The sequence below is a fragment of the Pongo pygmaeus genome, chromosome 21 (assembly GCF_028885625.2).
Source record: "Pongo pygmaeus isolate AG05252 chromosome 21, NHGRI_mPonPyg2-v2.0_pri, whole genome shotgun sequence".
Lineage (NCBI taxonomy): Eukaryota > Metazoa > Chordata > Mammalia > Primates > Hominidae > Pongo > Pongo pygmaeus.
Window position 1 is genome coordinate 54,369,701 of NC_072394.2, and position 22,097 is coordinate 54,391,797.

Here is a 22,097-nt window from a genome sequence, read left to right on the forward strand (position 1 = left end):
CTCATCCCCTCCGCTTCAAATGCAGTCATAAAATACAGCCAGCCCTTATCACTGACTTTCAACATTTCCATCTGGGTAAAGACACTAAAAGAACATTCTGTTCTGAGAAGTAAGGGACAAAAGTCCAAAGATGGCTGGTTCAGTGCCTTGCCTCCTTTTTCCAACTTGTTGCATGCAAGGCAGAGGTCAAGGTCTCCTTGCGGACTGGACTACAGGGACCTCCTCTCGCCAGCCAGCTGTAGAGTAAGTAGAAAGAGCCCTTTTGGGCCGGGCGCAGCGGCTTATGCTTGTAATTCCAGCACTTTGGAAGGCCAAGGCGGGCAGATCACGAGGTCAAGAGTTCGAGACCAGCCTGACAAACATGGTGAAACCCCGTCTCTACTAAAAATACAAAAATTAGCCAGCCATGGTGGCCTGCACCTGTAATCCCAGCTACTCAGGAGGCTGAGGCAGGAGAATCCCTTGAACTCAGGAGGCGGAGGTTGCAGTGACCCGAGATCATATCACTGCACTCCAGCCTGGGCAACAGAATGAGACTCTGTCTCAAAAAAGAAAAGAAAGAGCCCTTCTGCAGGGAAGCCCGGCAGGCACGGCGCCCACGTCCACACTCCATCCTTCAGAGTCCCTCTGTGGGTTTGCAACAACACATCTTCTGGTCTCCACGCGGGCAGAGAGCGGCTAGTCTGGTTTTGGTCAGCACAAGGCAGAGCAAGGGAGGACCTCTGTAACTGAAGGGGATGGCGCAAGTGCAGCTGGGCGCTGGCAGAGGACAGAGAGCATAGCCCCATGGGCCGCTGCCAAGGCTTGCTCCACTGTTTTCATCCCAGGGGGGCAAAGAGCTGTTGGTGCAACTCTCTATGCCAGTCCAGAGAGGGGAAGGTCGGTGGCCGAGGAGGGGGGTGTCTCTGGGTTTCACCCACCAGCACAATCCCCTCCCTCAAAACATACCCCTATATGCTTGATACCTAATACTCCCTCCACATCAAAGAAAGGATGTTAAAATGTACACACACGGCCGGGTGCGGTGGCTCATGCCTGTAATCCCAGCACTTTGTGAGGCCGAGGTGGGTGGATCACCTGAGGTCAGGAGTTCGAGACCAGCATGGCCAACAGGGCAAAACTCTGTCTCTACTAAAACCACAAAAATTAGCTAGGCGTGGTGGCGGGTGCCTGTAATCCCAGGTACTCAGGAGGCTGAGGCAAGAGAATTGCTTGAACCTCAGAGGCAGAGGTTGCAGTGAGCCGAGATCGCACCACTGCACTCCAGCCTGGGCGACAAGAGCAAGACTCTGTCACAAAAATGATAATAATAATAAATAAAATTTAAAAATAAAATAAAATGTACACACACCCCTACATGTCACATATCTAATACTACCTCCACTTTGTCAAAGGAAGGACATTGAAACACATACCCATCCCACTATATACAATTGATCCTCATAATTTATAATTTCTGTATTTGCAAATTCACCAAATCCCTCAAACTTGTAATCCCAAATCAACAGCTGCAGCCCCTTCACAGTCACTCATGAATGCGTGCAGTGTGGCCAAAATGGTGAGTTGCTCCTCCCTGCCCCGCCCCCAGACACACACATTCCCAGCTGAGGTGACACAAGGCTTCTCATTGCAGCTCTCACACTACAAATAGGAGTCATTTTTGTGGTCTCTTACTGCCACGATTTGTGCATTTTTGTGCTTTTCCTTGATGGTTTTGCAGTTTAAAATGGCCCCTCAGCACAGTGCAGAAGCACTAACTAGTATCTCTAAGCACAGGAAGGCTGGGACGTGCCACGTGGAAAAAATACACGTGTCAGATAAGCTGCCTCCAGGCCTGAGTTACAGAGTTGTTGCCTGTGAGTTCGATGTTAATGAATCAATAATGTACATTAAGTATGGGGTTTTTAAAAAACAGAAACACACCTAAAACGAGGTTCTTCATCGATCAGTCAACAAAAATAACGTGACCAGAGCCTCTCAGGAACCTAACCTCTTATTTCCCGTAAGAGCAATGGTTCGGTATTCGAAAATTCAGTGCTCACAATGACTTAAATAAAGACTGCAAGTCCTGGGCAGGGCACGGTGGCTCACGTCTGTAATCCCAGCACTTTGGGAGGCCAAGGCAGGCAGATCACCTGAGGTCAGGAGTTCGAGACTAGCCAGGCCAACATGGCGAAACCCCATCTCTACTAAAAATATAAAAATTAGCCTGGCATACTGGTAGGCACGTGTAATCCCAGCTACTCGGGAGGCTGAGGCAGGAGAATCACTTGAACTGGGAGATGGAGGTTGCAGTGAGCCGAGATCACGCCATTGCACTTCAGCCTGGGCGACAGAGCAAGACTCTGTCTCAAAAAAAAAAAAAAAAATGCCAGGCGCAGTGGCTCACCCCTGTAATCCCAACACTTTGGGAGGCCGAGGCAGGCGGATCACAAAGTCAAGAGATCAAGAACATCCTGGCCAACACGGTGAAACCCTGTCTCTACTAAAAATACAAAATTTAGCTGGGCGTGGTGGCGCAGGCCTGTAGTAGTCCCAGCTACTTGGGAGGCTGAAGCAGAGAATTGCTTAAACCCAGGAGGCAGAGGTTGCAGTGACCTCGGCTCACTCAATCTCGATTGCGCCACTGCACTCCAGCCTGAGTGACAGAGTGAGACTCTGTCTCAAAAAAAAAAAAAAAAAAAACAAGAATGTAAGTCCTGAGAATAATGAGAGTCCTACCTAACACCACCTCCATCACATCAAAGAGAAAGGGCATTTTTGTTTCCTTATCAGTAAAGCAAGAATTAAAAAAAATACCAACATCAAAGGGCCATTGTGCAACATGAAAGAGGAAACATGAGTTCAGAGCCAAAACACTGAAGGTACTAAATAAATATTCATCTTTTTCCTCCACCATCAGATAATGAGTCACATAAACATGCTGACGTAAGCTCTATGCTCTCAGGCAAAATGTAGGACCTCTGAAATGCCTCTGATGCCTCCACCCAGGCGGCAGATTCCTGTCTAGACTCCAGTCCCCTCCGCGGGATGGAAAGAGGAGCACGACAATCTGTTCCCAGGGTCTGCAGCACACGTCGGTGTGTGACAGCTTCTCCTCATTGCTGTAACAAATTAGCACAACTTTGGCCGGGCGCGGTGGCTCACGCCTGTAATCCCAGCACTTCGGGAGGCCAAGGCGGGCGGACCACGAGGTCAGGAGATCCAGTCCATCCTGGCTAACACGGTGAAACCCTGTCTCTAATAAAAATACAAAAAAATCAGCCGAGCATGGTGGCGGGCGCTGTAGTCCCAGCTACTCGGGAGGCTGAGGCAGGAGAATGGCGTGAACCCGGGAGGCGGAGCTTGCAGTGAGCCAAGGTTGCACCACTGCACCCCAGCCTGGGCGGCAGAGCGGGACTCCGCCTCAAAAAAAAAAAAAAAAAATCAGCACAACTTGAGTGGCTTAAAACAATGCAAGTTTATTACCCTACAGTTAGGTCCGAAGTCCAAAATGGGCCTCACAACACTAAAATCCAGGAAGGTGTCAGCAGGGCCGTGTTCCTTCTGGAGGCGCCAATGGAGAGTCCGTTTCCTTACCTTTTCCAACTTCTAGAGTCCCCTGCGTTCCCTGGCTCATGGCCCCTTCTTCCCTCTTCAAGCCAGCAGTGCAGCCTCTCCCAATCTTTCTCTTATGCTGACACTCACTCTCCTGCCTGTCTTTTGCTTTTAAGGACCCTGTGATAACACTGGGCCGGGCCAGGGTCAGTGGCTCACGCCTGTAATCTCAGCATTTTGGGAGGCCAAGGCGGGCGGATAACTTGAGGTCAGGAGTTCGAGGCCAGCTTGGCCAATATGGTGAAGCCCCATCTCTACCAAAAATACAAAAATTAGGCCAGGCGTGGTGCTCATGCCTGTAATCCCAGCACTTAGGGAGGCTGAGGTGAGCGGATCATGAGGTCAAGAGATCGAGACCATCTCGGTCAACATGGTGAAACCCCATCTCTACTAAAAATACAAACAATTAGCTGGGCGTGGTGGCATGCGCCTGTAGTCCCAGCTACTCCGGAGGCTGGGGCAGGAGAACTGCTTGAACCAGGAGGCAGAGGTTGCAGTGAGCCAAGATCACACCACTGCACTCCAGCCTGGTGACAGAGCAAGACTCTGTCTCAAAAAAAAAAAAAAAAATACAAAAATTAGCTGGGCGTGGTGGCGGGCGCCTGTAATCCCAGCTACAGCAGGAGGCTGATGCATGAGAATCGCTTGAACCCGGGAGGTGGAGGTTGCAGTGAGTTGAGATCATGCCACTGCACTCCAGCCTGGGTGACAAGAGCGAGACCCTGTCTAAAAACAAACAAACAAAAAGATTTAAGGTGATGTATCCACAAATGGCTTTTTTTTTTTTTTTTTTTTTTGAGACAGGGTCTCACTCTGTTGCCCAGGCTGGAGTGCAGTGGTATGATCAGGGTTTACTGCCACCTAGATCTCCTGGGCTCAAGCACTCCTCCTATCTCAGCCTCCCAAGTAGCTGGGACCACAGGCTCAAGCCACCATGTCTGGCTTTTTTTATTATTATTATTTATTTTTTGTAGAGACAGGGTTTCACTATGTTGCCCAGGCTACTCTTGAACTCCGGGGCTCAAGCAATTCTCCTGCCTCGGCCTCCCAAAGTGCTGGGATTACAGGTGTGAGCCACCGAGCCCAGCTGAAATTCTATTACACAATAAAAAGAAACTTCAAAAACTTCATGCTAAATTAAAGCAGCCAGACACAAAAGGCAACATGTGGTGTGATTCCATTGATAGACAATTTCCAGAAAGGGCAAACCTATGGAATCAGAAAGCGGATCACTGGTTGCCTGGGACTGGGGCAAGGGCAGGGATGAACTGCAGATGGGCTGGAGGAGACTTTCGGAGGTGATGAAAACATTCAAAACCCATGCCGGCGTGATTGTTGCATAACTCCATACACCTGTTTTTTTTTTAATCGATGGTTTACATACTTTTTTTTTTTTTTTTTGGAGATGGAGTCTCGCTCTGTCACCCAGGCTAGAGTGCAGTGGCGCGATCTCGGCTCACTGCCAGCTCTGCCTCCCGGGTTCACGCCATTCTCCTATCTCAGCCTCCTGAGTAGCTGGGACTACAGGTGCCCACCACCACGCCCGGCTAATTTTTTTGTATTTTTAGTAGAGATGGGGTTTCACTTGTGTTAGCCAGGATGCTCTGGATCTCCTGACCTCCTGATCCGCCCACCTTGGCCTCCCAAAGTGCTGGTATTACAGGAATTAGCCACCGCTCCTGGCCAGTTTACATACTTTCAATAGATGTATGCTATATAAATTATACTTCAATAAAGCTGTTTTAAAAATTGTGGTAGACAACGTACCTATTCAGTTCTTCTTTCTCAATCTGATTCATATTCAAAACTTCCTAGTCCCCCAAATCCAAATATATCACGCATCAAAGCATCCTCATCCAATGTGGCCACAAAACGTAGATTGTTACAACAAGGCAAAGTCTTGGGCCACCTGGTACCTAAGCTCCCATCCTTGCCACAACATCACACCAGGGCCTCGATATACCTGGACAGAATGCTCTACATAGTTATTCATTTTCCTGAATTTGATCAGGAAAAAGCAGTGAAATTCATAATATTTCTAAATTTCTCATAAAAGGCCCTTCCTCTCAAAGAAGCGCACTGTAGACCCCAACGGTAAACCTCATGCAAACACCTAATGATCACCATTAGCCCTAGTAAACACCTAAGGCATACTGAGCACTTATTCTCCTAAACTTTACATAGACTAAAAAACTCTAGGAGATACATAATTATTGTCATTCCCATTTTACAGATGAAACAACTGAGACTCAGAGAGGTAAAGTTATTTTCCCAAGATCACACAGCTAGTAAGCAGCAGAGCCTGGGTGTGAACCCAGCTCCTCAATGGACTCCTGCGTCCTGGCTCCTAACAAATAATCCCTGCCATTTCACCACAAGAGGAGCTCCATTCAGCCATAAGCAAAGGGCATGATGTCATAAAATGGTTTCCAGCAATGGAGGTGAAATGCCTTGTTTCCTAACTACACCATTTCAAAAGTTTTCTCAACATCAGGATGTGGTAACTTTCTCAAGAGAGAAAAGAACTTTGAAGCCAGGGGATTCCTCCAAAAATAAGCTGCATGTCTTGGTAACATTCGCTGAGTAACCCCAGAAATAACTGCATTCTGTCCCCTACAACATGTGGCATCATTTTTGGTTTTTTTAACCACAAATCTTCCAACCATTCACAGCTTTATTGCCTAGAACCATTAGGTGAAATGGGTGGATCTGGTTCAAAACTGCCTCCTCTCACTTACAACCTCCAAGACCATGAACACATTAATATCAGTGAATCTTTGTTTCCCTGTCAATAAAATGGGAGAATTTTTTTTTTTTTTTTTTTGAGATGGAATCTTGCTTCTTCACCCAGGCTGGAGTGCAGTGGTACAATCCTGGCTCACTGCAACCTCCACCTCCTGGGTTCAAGCAATTCTCCTGCCTCAGCCTCCCCAGTAGCTGGGATTACAGGCATCACCACCACGCCCGGCTAATTTTTGTATTTTTAGTAGAGACAGGGTTTCACCATGTTGGCCAGGCTGGTCTCGAACTCCTGACCTCAAGTGATCCGCCCGCCTTGGCCTCCCAAAGTGCTGGGATTACAGGCTTGAACCGCCACACCCGGCCCCTAAAATGGGAGGATTAACTCCAAAAACTCACATGGTTGTTGTAAGGATTAAAACAGCCCTATTTATCTCAAGCATCCAGCAGACAGCCTGACCCATTACATATTTTCTTTCTTCTTCCTTTAACCACCCACCCACTTTAGCCCTCACGCTGCCATCCCCCAGCCCCCAGTTCTATTTCAGGAAGCTCCTCCATCTCTCTGTGCTTCTCAAGAGTTTCTAAACTTCAGGATTCCCACCTTGATGTTGCTACTCCTGAAAACGCAGATTATATACAAGAGCATTTACGCAAATGCACAGCAACCCTGATACACGATTTGAATCCAAATCCATGTCACTGTTTAAGAAACAGATTGGCCAGGCACAGTGGCTCACATCTGTAATCACAGCACTTTGGGAGGCCAAGGTGGGCCGATCACCTGAGGTAAGGAGTTCGAGACCAGCCTGACCAACATGGAGAAACCCCATCTCTACTAAAAATACAAAATTAGCCGGGTATGGTGGTGCATGCCTGTAATCCCAGCTACTCAGGAGGCTGATTCAAGAAGAATCGCTTAAACCTGGAAGGCGGAGGTTGCAGTGAGCCAAGATCGTGCCAGCCTTGGCAACAAGAGTGAAACTCCATCTCAAAAAAAAAAAAAAAAACAGAAATAGATTAGTGCCAGGCCAAGCACGGTGGCTCACGTCTGTAATCCCAGCACTTTGGGAGGCCAAGGCAGGTGGATCACCTGAGGTCAGGAGTTCAAGACCAGCCTGGCCAACATGGTGAAACAACTGTCTCTACTAAAAATACAAAGATTAGCCGGACGTGGTAGTGGGTGCCTGTAATCCCAGCTACTTGGGAAGCTGAGGCAGAAGAATTGCTTGAACCCAGGAGGCAGAGGTTGCAGTGAGCCAAGACCAAGCCATTGCACTCCAGGCAACGAGAGTGAAACTACACCGTCTCAGAAAAAAAGAAAGATTAGTTCCAAAGCTGGCAAGTTCTAAAGGGGCTGTGATGCTCCATTCCAACACAAACTAGAAAACTTACTTTTAAATAAAATTATCTGCACCACTCCCTCTGGGTCTCCATATGAACGGTTCATGTTTCTATCACGCTAATGATCACTTTTGAACAATATTTGCATTTTTCCTTCATGTACTGACTCAAAAGTTCTCAACTCTGACTGCATATTAAAATCATCAGGGGAGCTTAGAAAAACATATAGCTAGACACCCAGGTCCCACCCTAAATTCTTCTTTCAAAGGTCTAGAATCGATCAGAAAAGGGTAGTTAAGTTTCCCTGGTGATTACAATGCACAGCCAGGGTCAGGACACCCACACCTGTTGGGCAGGTCTTCTTTAATTCATCCTTGCATCCCCATCAGCTGAAGTGGCTCCTGCACATAGTAGGCGTCTCATAATTGCTCATGGCACAAATTAATAACCACTGGATTTTAGACTCCACTGATCATATTAATTCATTACAATATTTACTGAGGGTGTACGATGTACCAGGCACTGTTCCAGGCATAGTGTTCAAGTCAATTGTCATCATTAAAACAAAGGAGGCCGGACGCAGTGGCTCTTGCCTGTAATCCCAGCCCTTTGGGAGGCCAAGGCTGACGGATCAAGACTAGCCTGGCCAACATGGCGCAACCTCTCCTCTACTAAAAAGACAAAATTAGCCGGGGGTGGTGGCAGGCGCCTGTAGTCCCAGCTACTTGGAAGGCTGAGACAGGAGAATTGCTTGAACCTGGGGGCGGACGTTGTTCACACCGCTGCACTCCAGCCTAGGCAACAAGAGCGAAACTCTGTCTCCAAAAAAAAACGCCAGCGCAGCAGACTACTTCCAGGAGGCTGAGGTGGAAGGATTCTTTGAGGCCAAGAGTTTTGAGACCAGCCTGAGCAACATAGCAAGACCGTCCTCTCCTACACTCCCGTTTAAAAAAATAACAAAATAGCCGGGCGCGGTGATTCACGCCTGTAATCTCAGCACTTTGGAAGGCCAAGGTGGGTGGATCACGAGGTCAGGAGTTCAAGACAAGCCTGGCCAAGATGGTGAAACCCCCGTCTCTATTAAAAATACAAAAATTAGTCAGGCGTGGTGTCGGGCGCCTGTAATCCCAGCTACTCGGGAGGTTGAGGCAGAGAACTGCTTGAACCCGGGAGGCGGAGGCTGCAGTGAGCAGAGATCTCGCCACAGCACCCCAGCGTGGGCAACAGAGTGAGACTCCGTCTTAATAATAATAATAATAATAATAAACGCAAAACAGAGAGGGGAGGAGTGAGGGAACACTCCTCTCTGGGTTCAGACAATCCGGAGTTCAATCTCCATTTTGCAGTCTTCCCTACAGCCCTTAACCTCCGTAACCTCCAGTTTCCTCCTCTGGGTAATATCAGCGAGGCCTCTTCATCGGAGGATTCAGGAAGCCAGGGACAAAGACCCCACAAAATGGCCGCCAGCACCATTCTTTTTTTTTAAGATTCCACTGACACCTGGTGAAGCCACCCTTATGGTTCACTCCACCCGCTGCGTCTCCTGTTCCGAGCAACTGACGCTGCAATAAGCGGCCGCCACCGGGAAGTGCCCAGAGAGGACCAGACGCCCGAGGAAGGGCGGAGCAGAGCGGCCGCAGGCCCCGCCCAACACCGCGCTCAGCCTCCCGCGGGCTCCAGCCTCACCTGCGCGGCTTGTGGAAATGCACATCTCCAGGCCCCGCCCCCCAGAACTCTGATTGGCGGGTCTAGGCGGGGGCCGGGAAATCTGCATTTGCACCAGCGCCCACCCTCGTCCTTCCCACCCCCGCCCCTCACGCCCAGGTGAGTCTATGGCAGGCGATGCGAGAGCCTCGCAAACCTCAACGGGTCACGCTGCCATCCTCCGAACAGGAAGACGGCGAGGCGCAAAATACCAACCCGTCCCCTCTTCCCAAATGCGGAAAAACCCTCGCCTGTTCCGCGCATAAGCTGCCCTCGGGGTCTTCTACTGAGGGAAGGGCACAGCAGGTGGCAGCCCCTGTCCCAGCCGTGGGATTCCTTCCCCCAAATTGTGGGGGGAGAACACAAGGGGTAGTGTCACCAAGCGGCCAGTAGGAGCCCCTCCCACCCTCCTGCGACTGCTGGTTCGGGTCCACCCGGGGCGGAGGGGGAAGGGGCCACCGGGGCGCAGGTGGTCTCGGCGCAGCCTCCTGAGGCTGGGACCCAGGGGCGCTGATGGGGTACCCCGCGGCGTAGGCCGTGCCCCCCTAAAAGCTGAGCATATCTGGGCTCCCAAGTAATGCTCCAAGCGCAGAGCTCGGTGTGACACTGACCAAATCGTTACCTCAGATATTAATTACGGACAGATATTAATTACGGAACAATAAAACGGTGAGAAAGCACGGCTGATCCGAATTCCGCGAGTGTGTAAACAGCGCTGGGGCGGACCCGGCTTCTCGGGGTTTCTAAAGGAAGGTGGGCAAGGAGGCCCAGGCAACCGGGCGCTCGAACCCCAAAGGGCCGGCATCAGGCTAGGTGCCGCCCGGGGCTGAAGCGCAGGGACCCCCTCCCCACCTTCCCGCCTCCCCAGCCCTGCCCCGGGCTCATGGCGCCGGGCGCGGCGCGCGGCCAACCTGTCAGGCCCGGCCAGGCTGGCCCGAGCGCCGGGCTCCGGGAGGAGCGGACAAAGGAAAACGCGGGCCCGGGCCCACTCACCCGGCGCGGGGCCTGCTGTCCATCCGCTTCTTCTGGCGCACCGGCTGCAGCGGGATGTTGTCCGTCATGTCGGCGGCGCCGCCCGCCTTGGCCGCCGCGCCCCCAGCGCCGCCTGGGCCGCCGCCCGGTCCGGCCTCCGCGCCGCCGCCCGCCGGCGCCGCGCCGCCCCGGGGGAGGAGGCGGCGGCAGCGGGCGGGCCGGGCCCGCAGCGAGGGGGCGAGCTCGCGAGCGCCGGGCCACGCGCGGAGCCGCCCGCGCGGCCCGACCGACGGACACGGGCGCACCATGGGCCCGAGCTCCGCGCTGCGCCCGCTCGCTCCGCGCCGCGCCTGCCACGGGGGGCGGCCGGGCCGTGTCCGCGCCGCCGCGACCGCTGCAGTGTCCCCGCCCCCGGCCCGCGCCGCGCGCCCCCCACGCGCGCCCACCCGGCCACGCGCCCCCCGCCCACGCCCGCCGTGCGCGCACCCTGCCGCCGCACCCCCCGCAAAATCCCACATTCACAATCACATCCCAGCCCTATACACGCGAGCTGTGACACTCATCCCCACCAACATCTGACATGCACAATCACACGGGCACCCGGCCACGCTCACCCCATCAGTCATTCTCACTCACTCTTGCACCAACGTGCATATTCACGCCCAGGCCCTACACACACACACACCTGCCACTGCTCACTACCTGCAACATCCAACATTCACAATCACATGTGAGTCCTGCACACACACATAACACGCTCACCCTCCTGTTGGTCACCATCATCCATGCACCCAGTTTCTCAAGCCTCACACCCATGTGCCCGCAGAAATCACAGTCACACAGGGACCCTCAGCTTGTCAGACTCCTTCAACCTCTGACCTTCACCATCCTCACCCTCATTCTCTATCTGGATTCTGGGAACTCACCATGACGCACATGCACCTGCCTCTTTCATCCAAACACCCTTCAATAATGTGAACACCCTCATTCTCACACCAGCAACTTTCTTGGGCTTGCACATGGGCCCCACTCTCAGGCCTCAGACAGTCACCCTGCATTACCTGTCACTGTGATTCACGGTCTCACACACACACCTATCTCCACTGCAGCCCACATCCACACTCACTTCCACACCCTCCTGCACAGTGTCTAGGACCCATGAACTTTTCAAAGGCCTGATAAAGTTATGAGAGCAGGAAAAAAAAAAAAACAGTGGGAAGGAACAAAGTGAGGGAGTTTAAAAATCAATATGTAACTAAAGAGCCTGAAAATGTAATACCATATAAACTAATCTAAAGCTGACTTTTACATAGTTACATCTAATGACCGATCATGTTGGAGGCAGTTTCTTTTCTTTTTCTTTTTGAAACAGAATCTCCCTCTGTCGCCCAGGCTGGAGTGCAGTGGCAAAATCTCAGCTCACTGCAACCTCCGCCTCCCAGGTTCAAGCAATTCTCCTGCCTCAGCCACCCGCGTAGCTGGGGTTATAGATGTGCCTGGCTAATTTTTGTATTTTTAGTAGAGATGGGGTTTCACCATGTTGGCCAGACTGGTCTTGAACTCCTGGCCTCATGTGATCTGTCCACCTCGGCCTCCCAAAGTGCTGGGCTCTTCCTTGGCATTTGCTAAATGCCATAGAGATTTAATTGGGACGAAGGAAGAGCATCTGGCCCAGTCCACCTTTCCAACTCTCACCAGAAGCCCTTCCCTGCTCCCACGGGCCACTGCGCTTGGCCCTTTTCTTTTGTTTTATTTTTTTGTTTTTTTAACTTAGTGCTAACTGCCAGCAAGTGGATGCCCTTTGTGTTTGCTATCATACAGGATGGAGCCACCAAATATCCCAGTGTCTGAGGTAGATCTCAAACCAAGAAGTGTGACTTATCTCATGCCCCAGAGAAGTTCCTCAAGAAAAGAAGCATGTCATTAGTAATTGCTGCATTGCACCTTTGGAGAGGAAATAGCATTCTCCAGCCAACAGGCCTGGTGTGCCTTGCTTCCTGCTGTCTCTTCTACATCTAAAATGATGCTTCATACATAGCATGGCACAAGTTGGCACTCAATAAAGGCTTCTTGCGTGGAAGAAGCGTAAACACCCTGACACACCAATTACGGCATCAGTGTGGGTCCCACCATCTCCCATCTGCTTTGCTAGACATCCCCCTTTCAAACTCCACACCCTCTTCTCAACCCCACTACTACACAGCGTACAAGAGAAGACCAAGGAGGCCGGGCACGGTGGCTCACACCTGTAATCCTGACACTTTGAGAGGCCAAGGTGGGCGGATCACTTGAGGTCAGGCATTCGAGATCAGCCTGGCCAACATGGTGAAACCCCATCTTTACTAAAAAACAAAAATACAAAAATACTTAAAAATCACCCGGGCGTGGCCGGGCGCAGTGGCTCACGCCTGTAATCCCAGCACTTTGGGAGGCCAATGCGGGCAGATCACGAGGTCAGGAGTTCGAGACCAGCCTGGCCAACATAGTGAAACCCTGTCTCTACTAAAAATATGAAAACTTAGCCAGGCATGGTGGCAGGCACTGGTAATCTCAGCTACTCAGGAGGTTGAGGCAGGAGAATTGCTTGAACCCGGGAGGCGGAGGTTGTAGTGAGCCGAGATCATGCCATTGCACTCCAGCCCAGGCAACAGTGCGAGACTCCATTTCAAAAAAAAAAAAAAAGAAAAGGTTAGCTGTTAAAAGTCCTACTTCCGTGATATGAATATTCATAGTTTTCCCTAATTCAAGAATGAACACGAGCATTATCAATGATCATCCCTGAAAGATTCCAGGTGGGTTTTTAAAATACAATTTAATTAGCAGGATTTTTTGTTTTAGTAGTTTTCCATTTATAGAAAACATAAGCAATTAGCACAGAGAGTTTCATATGTCCCCATCCTATATCCATGTCCCCAGTTATGGGGACAGTTTCCCTTATTAACATTTTGCGGTACATCCAGGTGGATCTTAAATATTTCATTGTTTTTGTTTTGTCAATACTCTCTACTTTTTCTCTAGCAAAACGTGTTGCTCTTGCATAATTTTTTCTTTAAATAAGTTTTTAAAAGATGAAAGAGCCCACTATTAACCTTCAAAGGTACTAACACTCTCATATGGAAAGAGAGGGGGAAATTGTAGGTGGGTTGTTGTTTGTTTTTTGTTTTTTGTTTTTTGTTTTTTGTTTTTGCCTTTTTACTTTCCAAATTTTATTTATTTATTTATTTATTTATTTTTGAGACGGAGCCTCGCTCTGTCGCCCAGGCTGGAGTACAGTGGTGCTATCTCGGCTCACTGCAAGCTCCGCCTCCCGGGTTCACGCCATTCTCCTGCCTCAGCCTCCCGAGTAGCTGGGACTACAGGCACCCACCACCATGCCCGGCTAATTTTTTGTATTTTTTAGTAGAGACGGGGTTTCACCGTGTTAGCCAGGATGGTCTTGATCACCTGACCTCGTGATCCACCCGCCTAGGCCTCCCAAAGTGCTGGGATTACAGGCATGAGCCACTGCCCCCGGCCTTTACTTTCCAAATTTTCTTTAGTACACTTTTATAATCAGAGGAGAAAATACATTTTTTTTTTAAACTCCTTTTTGTTTTTATTTTTATTATTTTTTGAGACAGAGTCTCACTCTGCTGCCCAGGCTGGAGTGCAATGGCGTGATCTCAGCTCACTGCAACCTTCGCCTCCCAGGTTCAAGCGATTCTCCCGCCTCAGCCTCCTGAGTAGCTGGGACTACAGGCACACACCAACATGACCGGCTAATTTTTGTATTTTTAGTAGAGAAGAGGTTTCACCATGTTAGCCAGGCTGGTCTCAAACTCCTGACCTCAGGTGACCCACCTGCCTTGCCTCCCTAAGTGCTGGGATTCCAGGCATGAGCCACTGCGCCTGGCCGTTTTGATTTTAAGAGGCAGAGTCTTGCTCTGTTGTAGCTGGGACTACAGGTGTGCACTGCATGCCAGGCTAATTTATTTTATTTTTTGTAGAAACAAGTTCTCCTATGTTGCCAGGCTGGCCTTGACCTCCTGGGCTCAAGCCATCCTCCTGCCTTGACCTCCTAGTGTTCTGGGATTACAGGTGTGAGCCACTGCACCAGGCCAAAACTCCTTTTCAGCAAGGTAATCCCTCAGGAAGGGACACACCTGCAGGCTTAAATCTCATCTTGAGAGAGAATCAGATGCCTGCTTAGGACAAGCGAGACACCCAAGAGATCACCAGAGCAGTGCCAGGGTCTGGGAGAGGGACAAGGCTGGGGGAAGTGATGAGATGTGAGAGGTTAATCTGAGGCCCCCTTCTGGGGATACAGCACCCCTCTTCCTGACACAGCACTACCTTCTGCCCAGGAATAGTCACCTTATGGTTCTGCTTCCTCAGGAAAAGCCCCTTGACAATCCTCTCCATCCAATAGGCCCTGGGTACAGTGCACCCCTGACTCCTAGGTACGTGGAGTGGAAAGGTCCTGGAGGGATAAGCCAATCTAGTCCAACTTCTACTTTCCAGAAATCAGAGAGACTGTGGCCCACAGAGGTCATGTCACATGCCTCTATGTCACATGCCATCCATGCCCGATGGATGGCAGGTTGGAGCCGGAATAGACCTTGAAACTCTCATCTTGGCCCACCATGAAGCCTTATGTTCATAGACCTCCAAGCCCACTCCTGCTTTATTAATTTGTTTCTTTGTTTGGAGACGGAGTCTCACTCTGTCGCCCAGGCTGAAGTGCAGTGGCATGATCTCAGCTCACTACAACCTCCAACTCCCAGGTTCAGGCAATTCTCCCACCTCAGCCTCCCAAGTAGCTGGGATTACAGGCGCGCGCCACTACACCCAGCTAATTTTTGTATTTTTAGTTGAGACGGGTTTTCGCCATGTTGGCCAGGCTGGTCTCAAGCTCCTGGCTTCGGGTAATCCACCCGCCTCAGCCTCCCAGAGTGCTGGGATTACAGGCGTGAGCCACTGCGCCCTGCCCCACTGCTACTTTGGACCTGCTGTAAAGAAGGAGTGTTTGGTGGTAAGTGGGCAAGAAGTCAAGGGTAAGGGCAGTGATGAGAGATGGAGGAGTCAGGGAAAATGGGAGTAAATAATAAATATGCTTTGGGTAAACTCAGGCTGGGAGTGAGAAAATAAAATCCTTTTAGTGCCTCCAATTCTCTCTCCATGAATTCTCTCTGAATAAACATTCTAGGTATCCCCCAACGCAGTTTCCCTACTTCGGCACTATTGACATTTGGGCTGAATATTTATCATGGGGGGCTGTGCTATGCATTATAGGAAGTTTAGCAGCATTCTTGGTCTCTACCCACTAAATGCCAGTAGCTGCCTCACACCAGCTGTGACAACCACAGATGTTTTCAGACATCGTGAAATGTCTCCTGGGGAGACAAAGTTGTCCCTAGTTAAGAGCCACTGGGCTAGAATGTGATGTTAAATCATTTTAAAATCTCTAATAAGACTGTGTGTGTGTGTGTGTGTGTGTGTGTGTGTCTTTTTTTTTTTTTTTTTTTTATACAGAGTCTCCCTCTGTCACCTGGGCTGGAGTGCAGTGGCACCATCTCCCGGGTTCAAGCAATTCTCCTGTCTCAGCCCCCTGAGTAGCTGGGATAACAGGTGTGTGCCTCCAAGCCCGGCAAATTTTTGTATTTTTAGTAGAGATGGGGTTTCACCATGTTGGCCAGGCTGCTCTTGAACTTCTGGCCTCAAGTGATCCTCCCGCCTTGGCCTCCCAAAATGCTGAGATTACAAGCCTGGCGTGAGCCACTGCGCCCAACCAACTGTGTCTCTCTCTAACACTTAGCAATCCAATCCTTTCCCAACCCTCTGTTTTTTGTTTTTTGTTTTTTTTTTGGAAAGAAAAAGAACATCTTAGGTTGAGAACTTTCCATAAACAACAATATCTAGCTAAAATTTAATAATATTCTGGGCTGTGTGTGTATTTTTGAGATAGAGTTGGCCGGGCGCAGTGGCTCACGCCTGTAATCCCAGCACTTTGAGAGGCCGAGGAAGGTGGATCACGAGGTCAGGAGATCGAGACCATCCTGGCTAACACAGTGAAATCCCGTCTCTACTAAAAATACAAAAAATCAGCTGGGTGTGGTGGCGGGTGCCTGTAGTCACAGCTACTCGGGAGGCGGAGGTAGGAGAATGGCATGAACCTGGGAGGCGGAGTTTGCAGTGAGCCGAGATCATGCTACTGCACTCCAGCCTGGGCAACAGAGCGAGACTCCATCTGAGATAGTCTTGCTCTGTCCCGCCCAGGCTAGAGTGCAGTAGCGCGATCACGGCTCACTGCAACCTTGGCCACCCGTGCTCAAACTATCCTCCCACCTCAGTCCCCCAAGAAGCTGGAACTACAGGCATTCACCACCATGCCCAGCTAATTTCTGACATTTTTTTGTAGAGCCTGGGTTTTGCCATGTTGCCCAGGCTGGTCTCAAACTCCTGAGCTCTAATGAGCCTCCTGTGTTAGCCTCCCAAACTGCTAGGATTAGAGGCGTGAGCCACTACATCCAAAAATATTCTGCTTTCACCTCCAAAAAGGGCACCAAGAAGGTTAGGGGGGAAAAAATCAACGGATGTCCAATCATTCCATCAAGCAGTCTTCACTAAACACCTACAATGGTCTACGCATAGAGGGTACAGTCAGACACAGCCCCTGTTTCAAGAAGATGACATCCTAGTGAAAGTTGTTAAATACTTTGAAAGCGTCGGCCAGGCACAGTGGCTCACACCTGTAATCCTGGCACTTTGGGAGGCCAAGGGGGCAGATCACCTGAGGTCGGGAGTTCGAGACCAGCCTGACGATCACGGAGAAACCCCGTCTCTACTAAAAATACAAAATTAGCCGAGTGTGGAGGCGCATGCCTATAATCCCAGCTACTCGGAGGCTGAGGCAGGAGAATTGCTTGAACCCAAGAGGCGGAGGTTGCGATGAGCCAAGATTGCGCCACTGCACTCCAGCCTGAGCAACGAGCAAAACTCTGTCTCCAAAAAAAAAAAAAAATTGAAAGCATCAAAAAGATGACTTGATAGCCTGCCTTAGCATACCCTTCCAGGTTCCCTGTGTCTTTCATCTCCTTGAGCTATTTTACAACTCTATAAATTGCAGAAAACTGATAATTATGCAAATGATTCTTGTCCATAGAAATGCAAATGTATTTTGTCCAGTGGAATGCAGTTATTGCCTGTGGATATTGATCATGTTTTGCATCTGTTTGTAAGTTCTTTTCAACATTCCTAATTGCCAGCAATTTAGGAGCTCATTTTAAATTCTCCTCTGAATCAACTGTAAATTTGTTAATAATTCTTTGACATGTGTTCATTTTATACAGGCATACCTGAGAGATATTGTGGGTTTGGCTCCAGATGAAAAAAGAAAACAACTTTTATCTCAGGAATGCGAGTGTTTTTAAATTATCAGGCCCAGAGAGACATTAAAATGCGGCAGCAATCACGTTCTACTCCCTCCTTTGAGCTATGTATTCATCTCCTGAAACTGCTCGTTATTGCCACAAGTAGCTAGAAATTAACCTAATAATGCTGCACCAGACACTATAACCCACACCCCATAGGTTAACAATGTATAGTCAATTACTAATCAATGTTATTTCTGTAAACCAATGAGAATTTCTGATGAACAAGTTTGTATCAGCCCACTCCCTGTCCGCTTTTTTACCCTTTAAAAACCTGCTTATGGCCTGGTCCAGTGGCTTGCGTGTGTAATCCCAGCACTTTAGGAGGCCGAGGAAGTAGGATTCCTTGACCCGTCTGTACAAAAAATAAAAGAATTAGCTGGGCCATGGTGACACGCGCCTGTAATGCCAGCTACTTGGAAAGCTGAGGTGGGAGGATTGCTTGAGCCCAGGAGGCTGAGGCTGTAGTGAGCCATGATTGTGCCACTGCACTCCAGGCTGGGTGACAGAGCGAAACCTTGTCAAATAAATAAATAGGCCAGACTCAGTGGCTCATGCCTGTAATCCCAGCACTTTGGGAGGCCAAGATGAGAGGATCACTTGAGCCTGGGAGTTCAAGACCTGCTTGGGCAATATAGTGAGACCTTGTCTCCACCAAAACTACAAAAATTAGTTGGGCATGGTGGTACACGCCTGTAGTCTCAGCTACTCAGGAGGCTGAGATGGGCAGATTGCTTGAGCCTAGGAGGTTGACGTTGCAGCGAGCCGTGTTCGCATCACTGCACTCCAGCCTGGGTGACAGGGTCTTGCTCTGTCACCCAGGCTAGAGGGCAGTGATCAATCAACCAACCTGTTGGTAACAAAAGCCATACAGAGGTCATATCCAAGGTTACTTGGGGCTGAGTCTTCCAAGCAGCTGTCCTCACTTTGGCTCAAGTAAACTCTAAATTGTATTTTGTGCCTCAGCCTCTTCCTTTGAGATCAACACAGACCACAACAATAAAGCAAATATTGCAATAAAGCAAGTCATATGACTTTGGTTTCCCAGTGTATATAAAAGCTACGTTTACACTATATCCTGTTAAGTGTATAATGGCATTATATCTAAAAAACAATGTACAGGCTGGCCACGGTGGCTCACGCCTATAATCCCAGCACTTTGGGAGGCTGAGGCAGGCGAATCATGAGGTCAGGACTTCAAGACCAGCCTGGCCATCATGGTGAAACCCCATCTCTACTAAAAATACAAAAAATTAGCTGGGCGTAGTGGCAGGCACCTGTAATCCCAGCTATTTGGGAGGCTGAGGCAGGAGAATTGCTTGAACCCGGGAGGCAGAGGTGGCAGTAAGCCAAGATCGCACCACTGTACTCCAGCCTGGGCAACAGAGTGAGACTCCATCTTGGGAAAAACAAAAAACAAACCAAAAAAAAAAAAAAAGTACATACCTTAATTATAAATTCCTTTATTGTTAAAGAGGTTAATGATCCTGAGCCTTCTGGAGTCGTAATTTTTTTTGCCGGTGAAGGATCTTACCTTGATGTTGATGGCTGTTCACTGATCAGGGTGGTGGTTGCTGAAGGTTGGGATGGCTATGCCAATTTCTTTAAAATAAGACAACAATGATGTTGGCTATATTGATTCTTTATCTGAGATTTCTCTGTAACTTGTGATACTGTTTGAAAATATTTTACCCACAACAGGCCGGGCGTGGTGGCTCATGCCTGTAATCCCAGCACTTTGGGAGGCCGAGGCAGGTGGACCACAAGGTCAGGAGATCGAGACCATCCTGGCTAACACGGTGAAATCCCGTCTCTACTAAAAATACAAAAAAAATTAGTTGGGCATGGTGGCGGACGCCTGTAGTCCCAGCTACTTGGGAAGCTGAGGCAGAAGAACCACTTGAACGTGGGAGGCAGAGGTTGCAGTGAGCTGAGATTGCGCCACTGCACTCCAGCCTGGGTGACAGAGCAAGACTCCATCTCAATCTCAAAAACATTTTCTTTGCTCATCTGTAAGAAGCAGTTCTTTATTCATTCAAGTTTTCTCCTAAGATTGCCACCATTCAGTCACATCTTCAAGCGTCACTACTAATTCCAGCTCTCTTGCTATCTCCATCACATCTGCAGTTACTTCCTCCGCTGAATGTTGTTGTTTGTAAAGACAGGCTTTCACTGTGTTGACTGGGTTTGTCTTGAACTCCTGGCTCTCAAGCCATCCTCCTTGGCCTCCCAAAATGCTGGGATTACAGGCATAAGCCATAGTGCCTGGCTCTTTCACTGAAGTCTTGAACCCATCAAAGTCATCCATGAGGGTTGGAAGCCACTTCTTCCAAACTCCTGTTTATGTTGATATTTTGACCTTCTCCCATGAATTACGAATGTTATTAACAACATCTAGAATGGTGAATCCTTTCCAGGAGGTTTTCACTTTACTTTGCCCAGACCCATCAGAGAAATAACAAACTATGGCAGCTTACAAAATGTAGTATTTCTTAAATAATAAGACCTGGAAGTTGAAACTCTCAGGGGCATTTGAACCACAGCCACTCCATCTTGAATAGGAGCTGGGGAAAATAAGGCTGAGACCTACTGGGCTGCATTCCCAGGAGGTTAAGGCATTCTTAGTCACAGGATGAGATAGGAGGTCAACACAAGATACAGGTCATAAAGACCTTGCTGATAAAACAGGTTGCAGTAAAGAAGCCTGCCAAAACCCACCAAAACCAAGATGGCGACAAGAGTGACCTCTGGTCGTTCTCACTGCTACACTCCCACCAGCGCCATGACAGTTTACAAATGCCATGGCAACATCAGGAAGTTACTCTATATGGTCTAAAAAGGGGAGGCATGAACAATCCACCCCTTGTTTAGCATATCATCAAGAAATAAACATAAAAATGGGCAACCAACAACCCTCAGGGCTGCTCTGTCTATGGACTAGCCATTCTTTTATTCCTTTACTTTCCTAATAACTTGCTTTCACTTTATGGACTCATTGTGAATTCTTTCTTACGCGAGATCCAAGAATCCTCTCTTAGGGTCTGGATCCAGACCCCTTACCAGTAACAAAACCACTCCTTGATCCAGACTACAAAATGAATGTTGTGTTAACAGGCATGAAAAACAGTATTAATCTCAGTATTAATCTCCTTGTACATTTCCATCACAGCTCTTGACAGATGCATTAGATGCATTGTTTTTTTGTTTTTTGAGACGGGAGTCTTCCTCTGTTGCCCAGGCTGGAGTGCAGTGGCGTGATCTCGGCTCACTGCAACCTCCACCTCCCAGGTTCAAGCAATTCTCCTGCCTCAGCCTCCTGAGTAGCTAGGATTACAGGCGCCCGCCACCATGCCCAGCTAATTTTTGTATTTTTAGTAGAGACAGGGTTTCACCATGTTGGTCAGGCTGGTCTCAAACCCCCGACCTCATGATCCACCTGCCTCGGCCTCCCAAAGTGCTGGGATTACAGACATGAGCCACTGCGCCCGGCCTAGATGCATTGTTAATAAGCAGCCGTAATTTTTGAAAGAAATCTTTTTTTTTTTTTTTTTTTCTGTGCAGTAGGTCTCAACAGTGGGCTTAAAATATTCAGTAAATCATGTGATAAACAGATATGCTAAGCTGGGCGCGGTGGCTCACACTTGTAATCCCAAAACTTTGGAAGGCCGAGGCGGGTGGATCACTTGAGGTCAGGAGTTTGAGACCAGCCTGACCAATATGGTGAAACCCCATCTCTACTAAAAATACAAAAGGCAGCGGGTGCCTATAATCCCAGCTACTCAGGAGGCTGAGGTAAGAGAATCACTTGAACCCAGGAGACAGAGGTTGCAGCGAACTGAGATTGTGCCACTGCACTCCAGTCTGAGTGACACAGCGAGACTCCATCTCAAAACAAAAACGAGATGTGCCATCATCCAGGCTTTGTTATTCCATTTCCAGAGCACACACAGAGTAGAAATAGCATCATTCTTAAAGGCCTGAAGATTTTCAGAATGGTAAATGAGCGTTGCTTTAGCTTAATGTCACCACCTGCATTAGCCCCTAACAAGAGTCACCTTGTCCTTTAAAGCAAGGTGTTTTTTCCTTTCTAGCTATGAAAGTCCTAGATGGCATCTTCTTCCAACCGAAGACTGTCTTGTCTACTTTGAAAATCTGTTGTTTAGTGTAGCTACTGTACTTATTGTAGCTAGATCTTTTGGATAACTTGCTGTAGCTTCTACATCAGCATTTACTGCCTTATCTTGCTTTTTTTTTGTTTTGTTTTCTTTGAGACGGAGTTTCGCTCTTTTTGCCCAGGCTGGAGTGCAATGGCACAATCTTGGTTCACCACAA

General features: G+C 49.0%; 1 protein-coding gene across 2 annotated transcripts in view; it reads right to left on the reverse strand.

Annotated features, from left to right (window-relative positions):
- The window catches only part of ATP9A (ATPase phospholipid transporting 9A (putative)), a 174,864-nt gene extending 164,127 nt beyond the window's left edge, over positions 1–10,737 (reverse strand). Inside the window, exon 1 of one of the 2 annotated variants that reach the window (XR_008496086.2) lies at positions 10,378–10,737. Coding sequence is in view for 1 of the 2 variants with exons in the window: in XM_054467116.2 (XP_054323091.2) it covers positions 10,378–10,664 (287 nt within the window). In the remaining variant the exon portion in view is untranslated. The remainder of the gene's footprint in view (positions 1–10,377) is intronic. The other variant, XM_054467116.2, reaches the window with a different exon arrangement.
- Between the last annotated feature and the right edge of the window lie 11,360 nt (positions 10,738–22,097).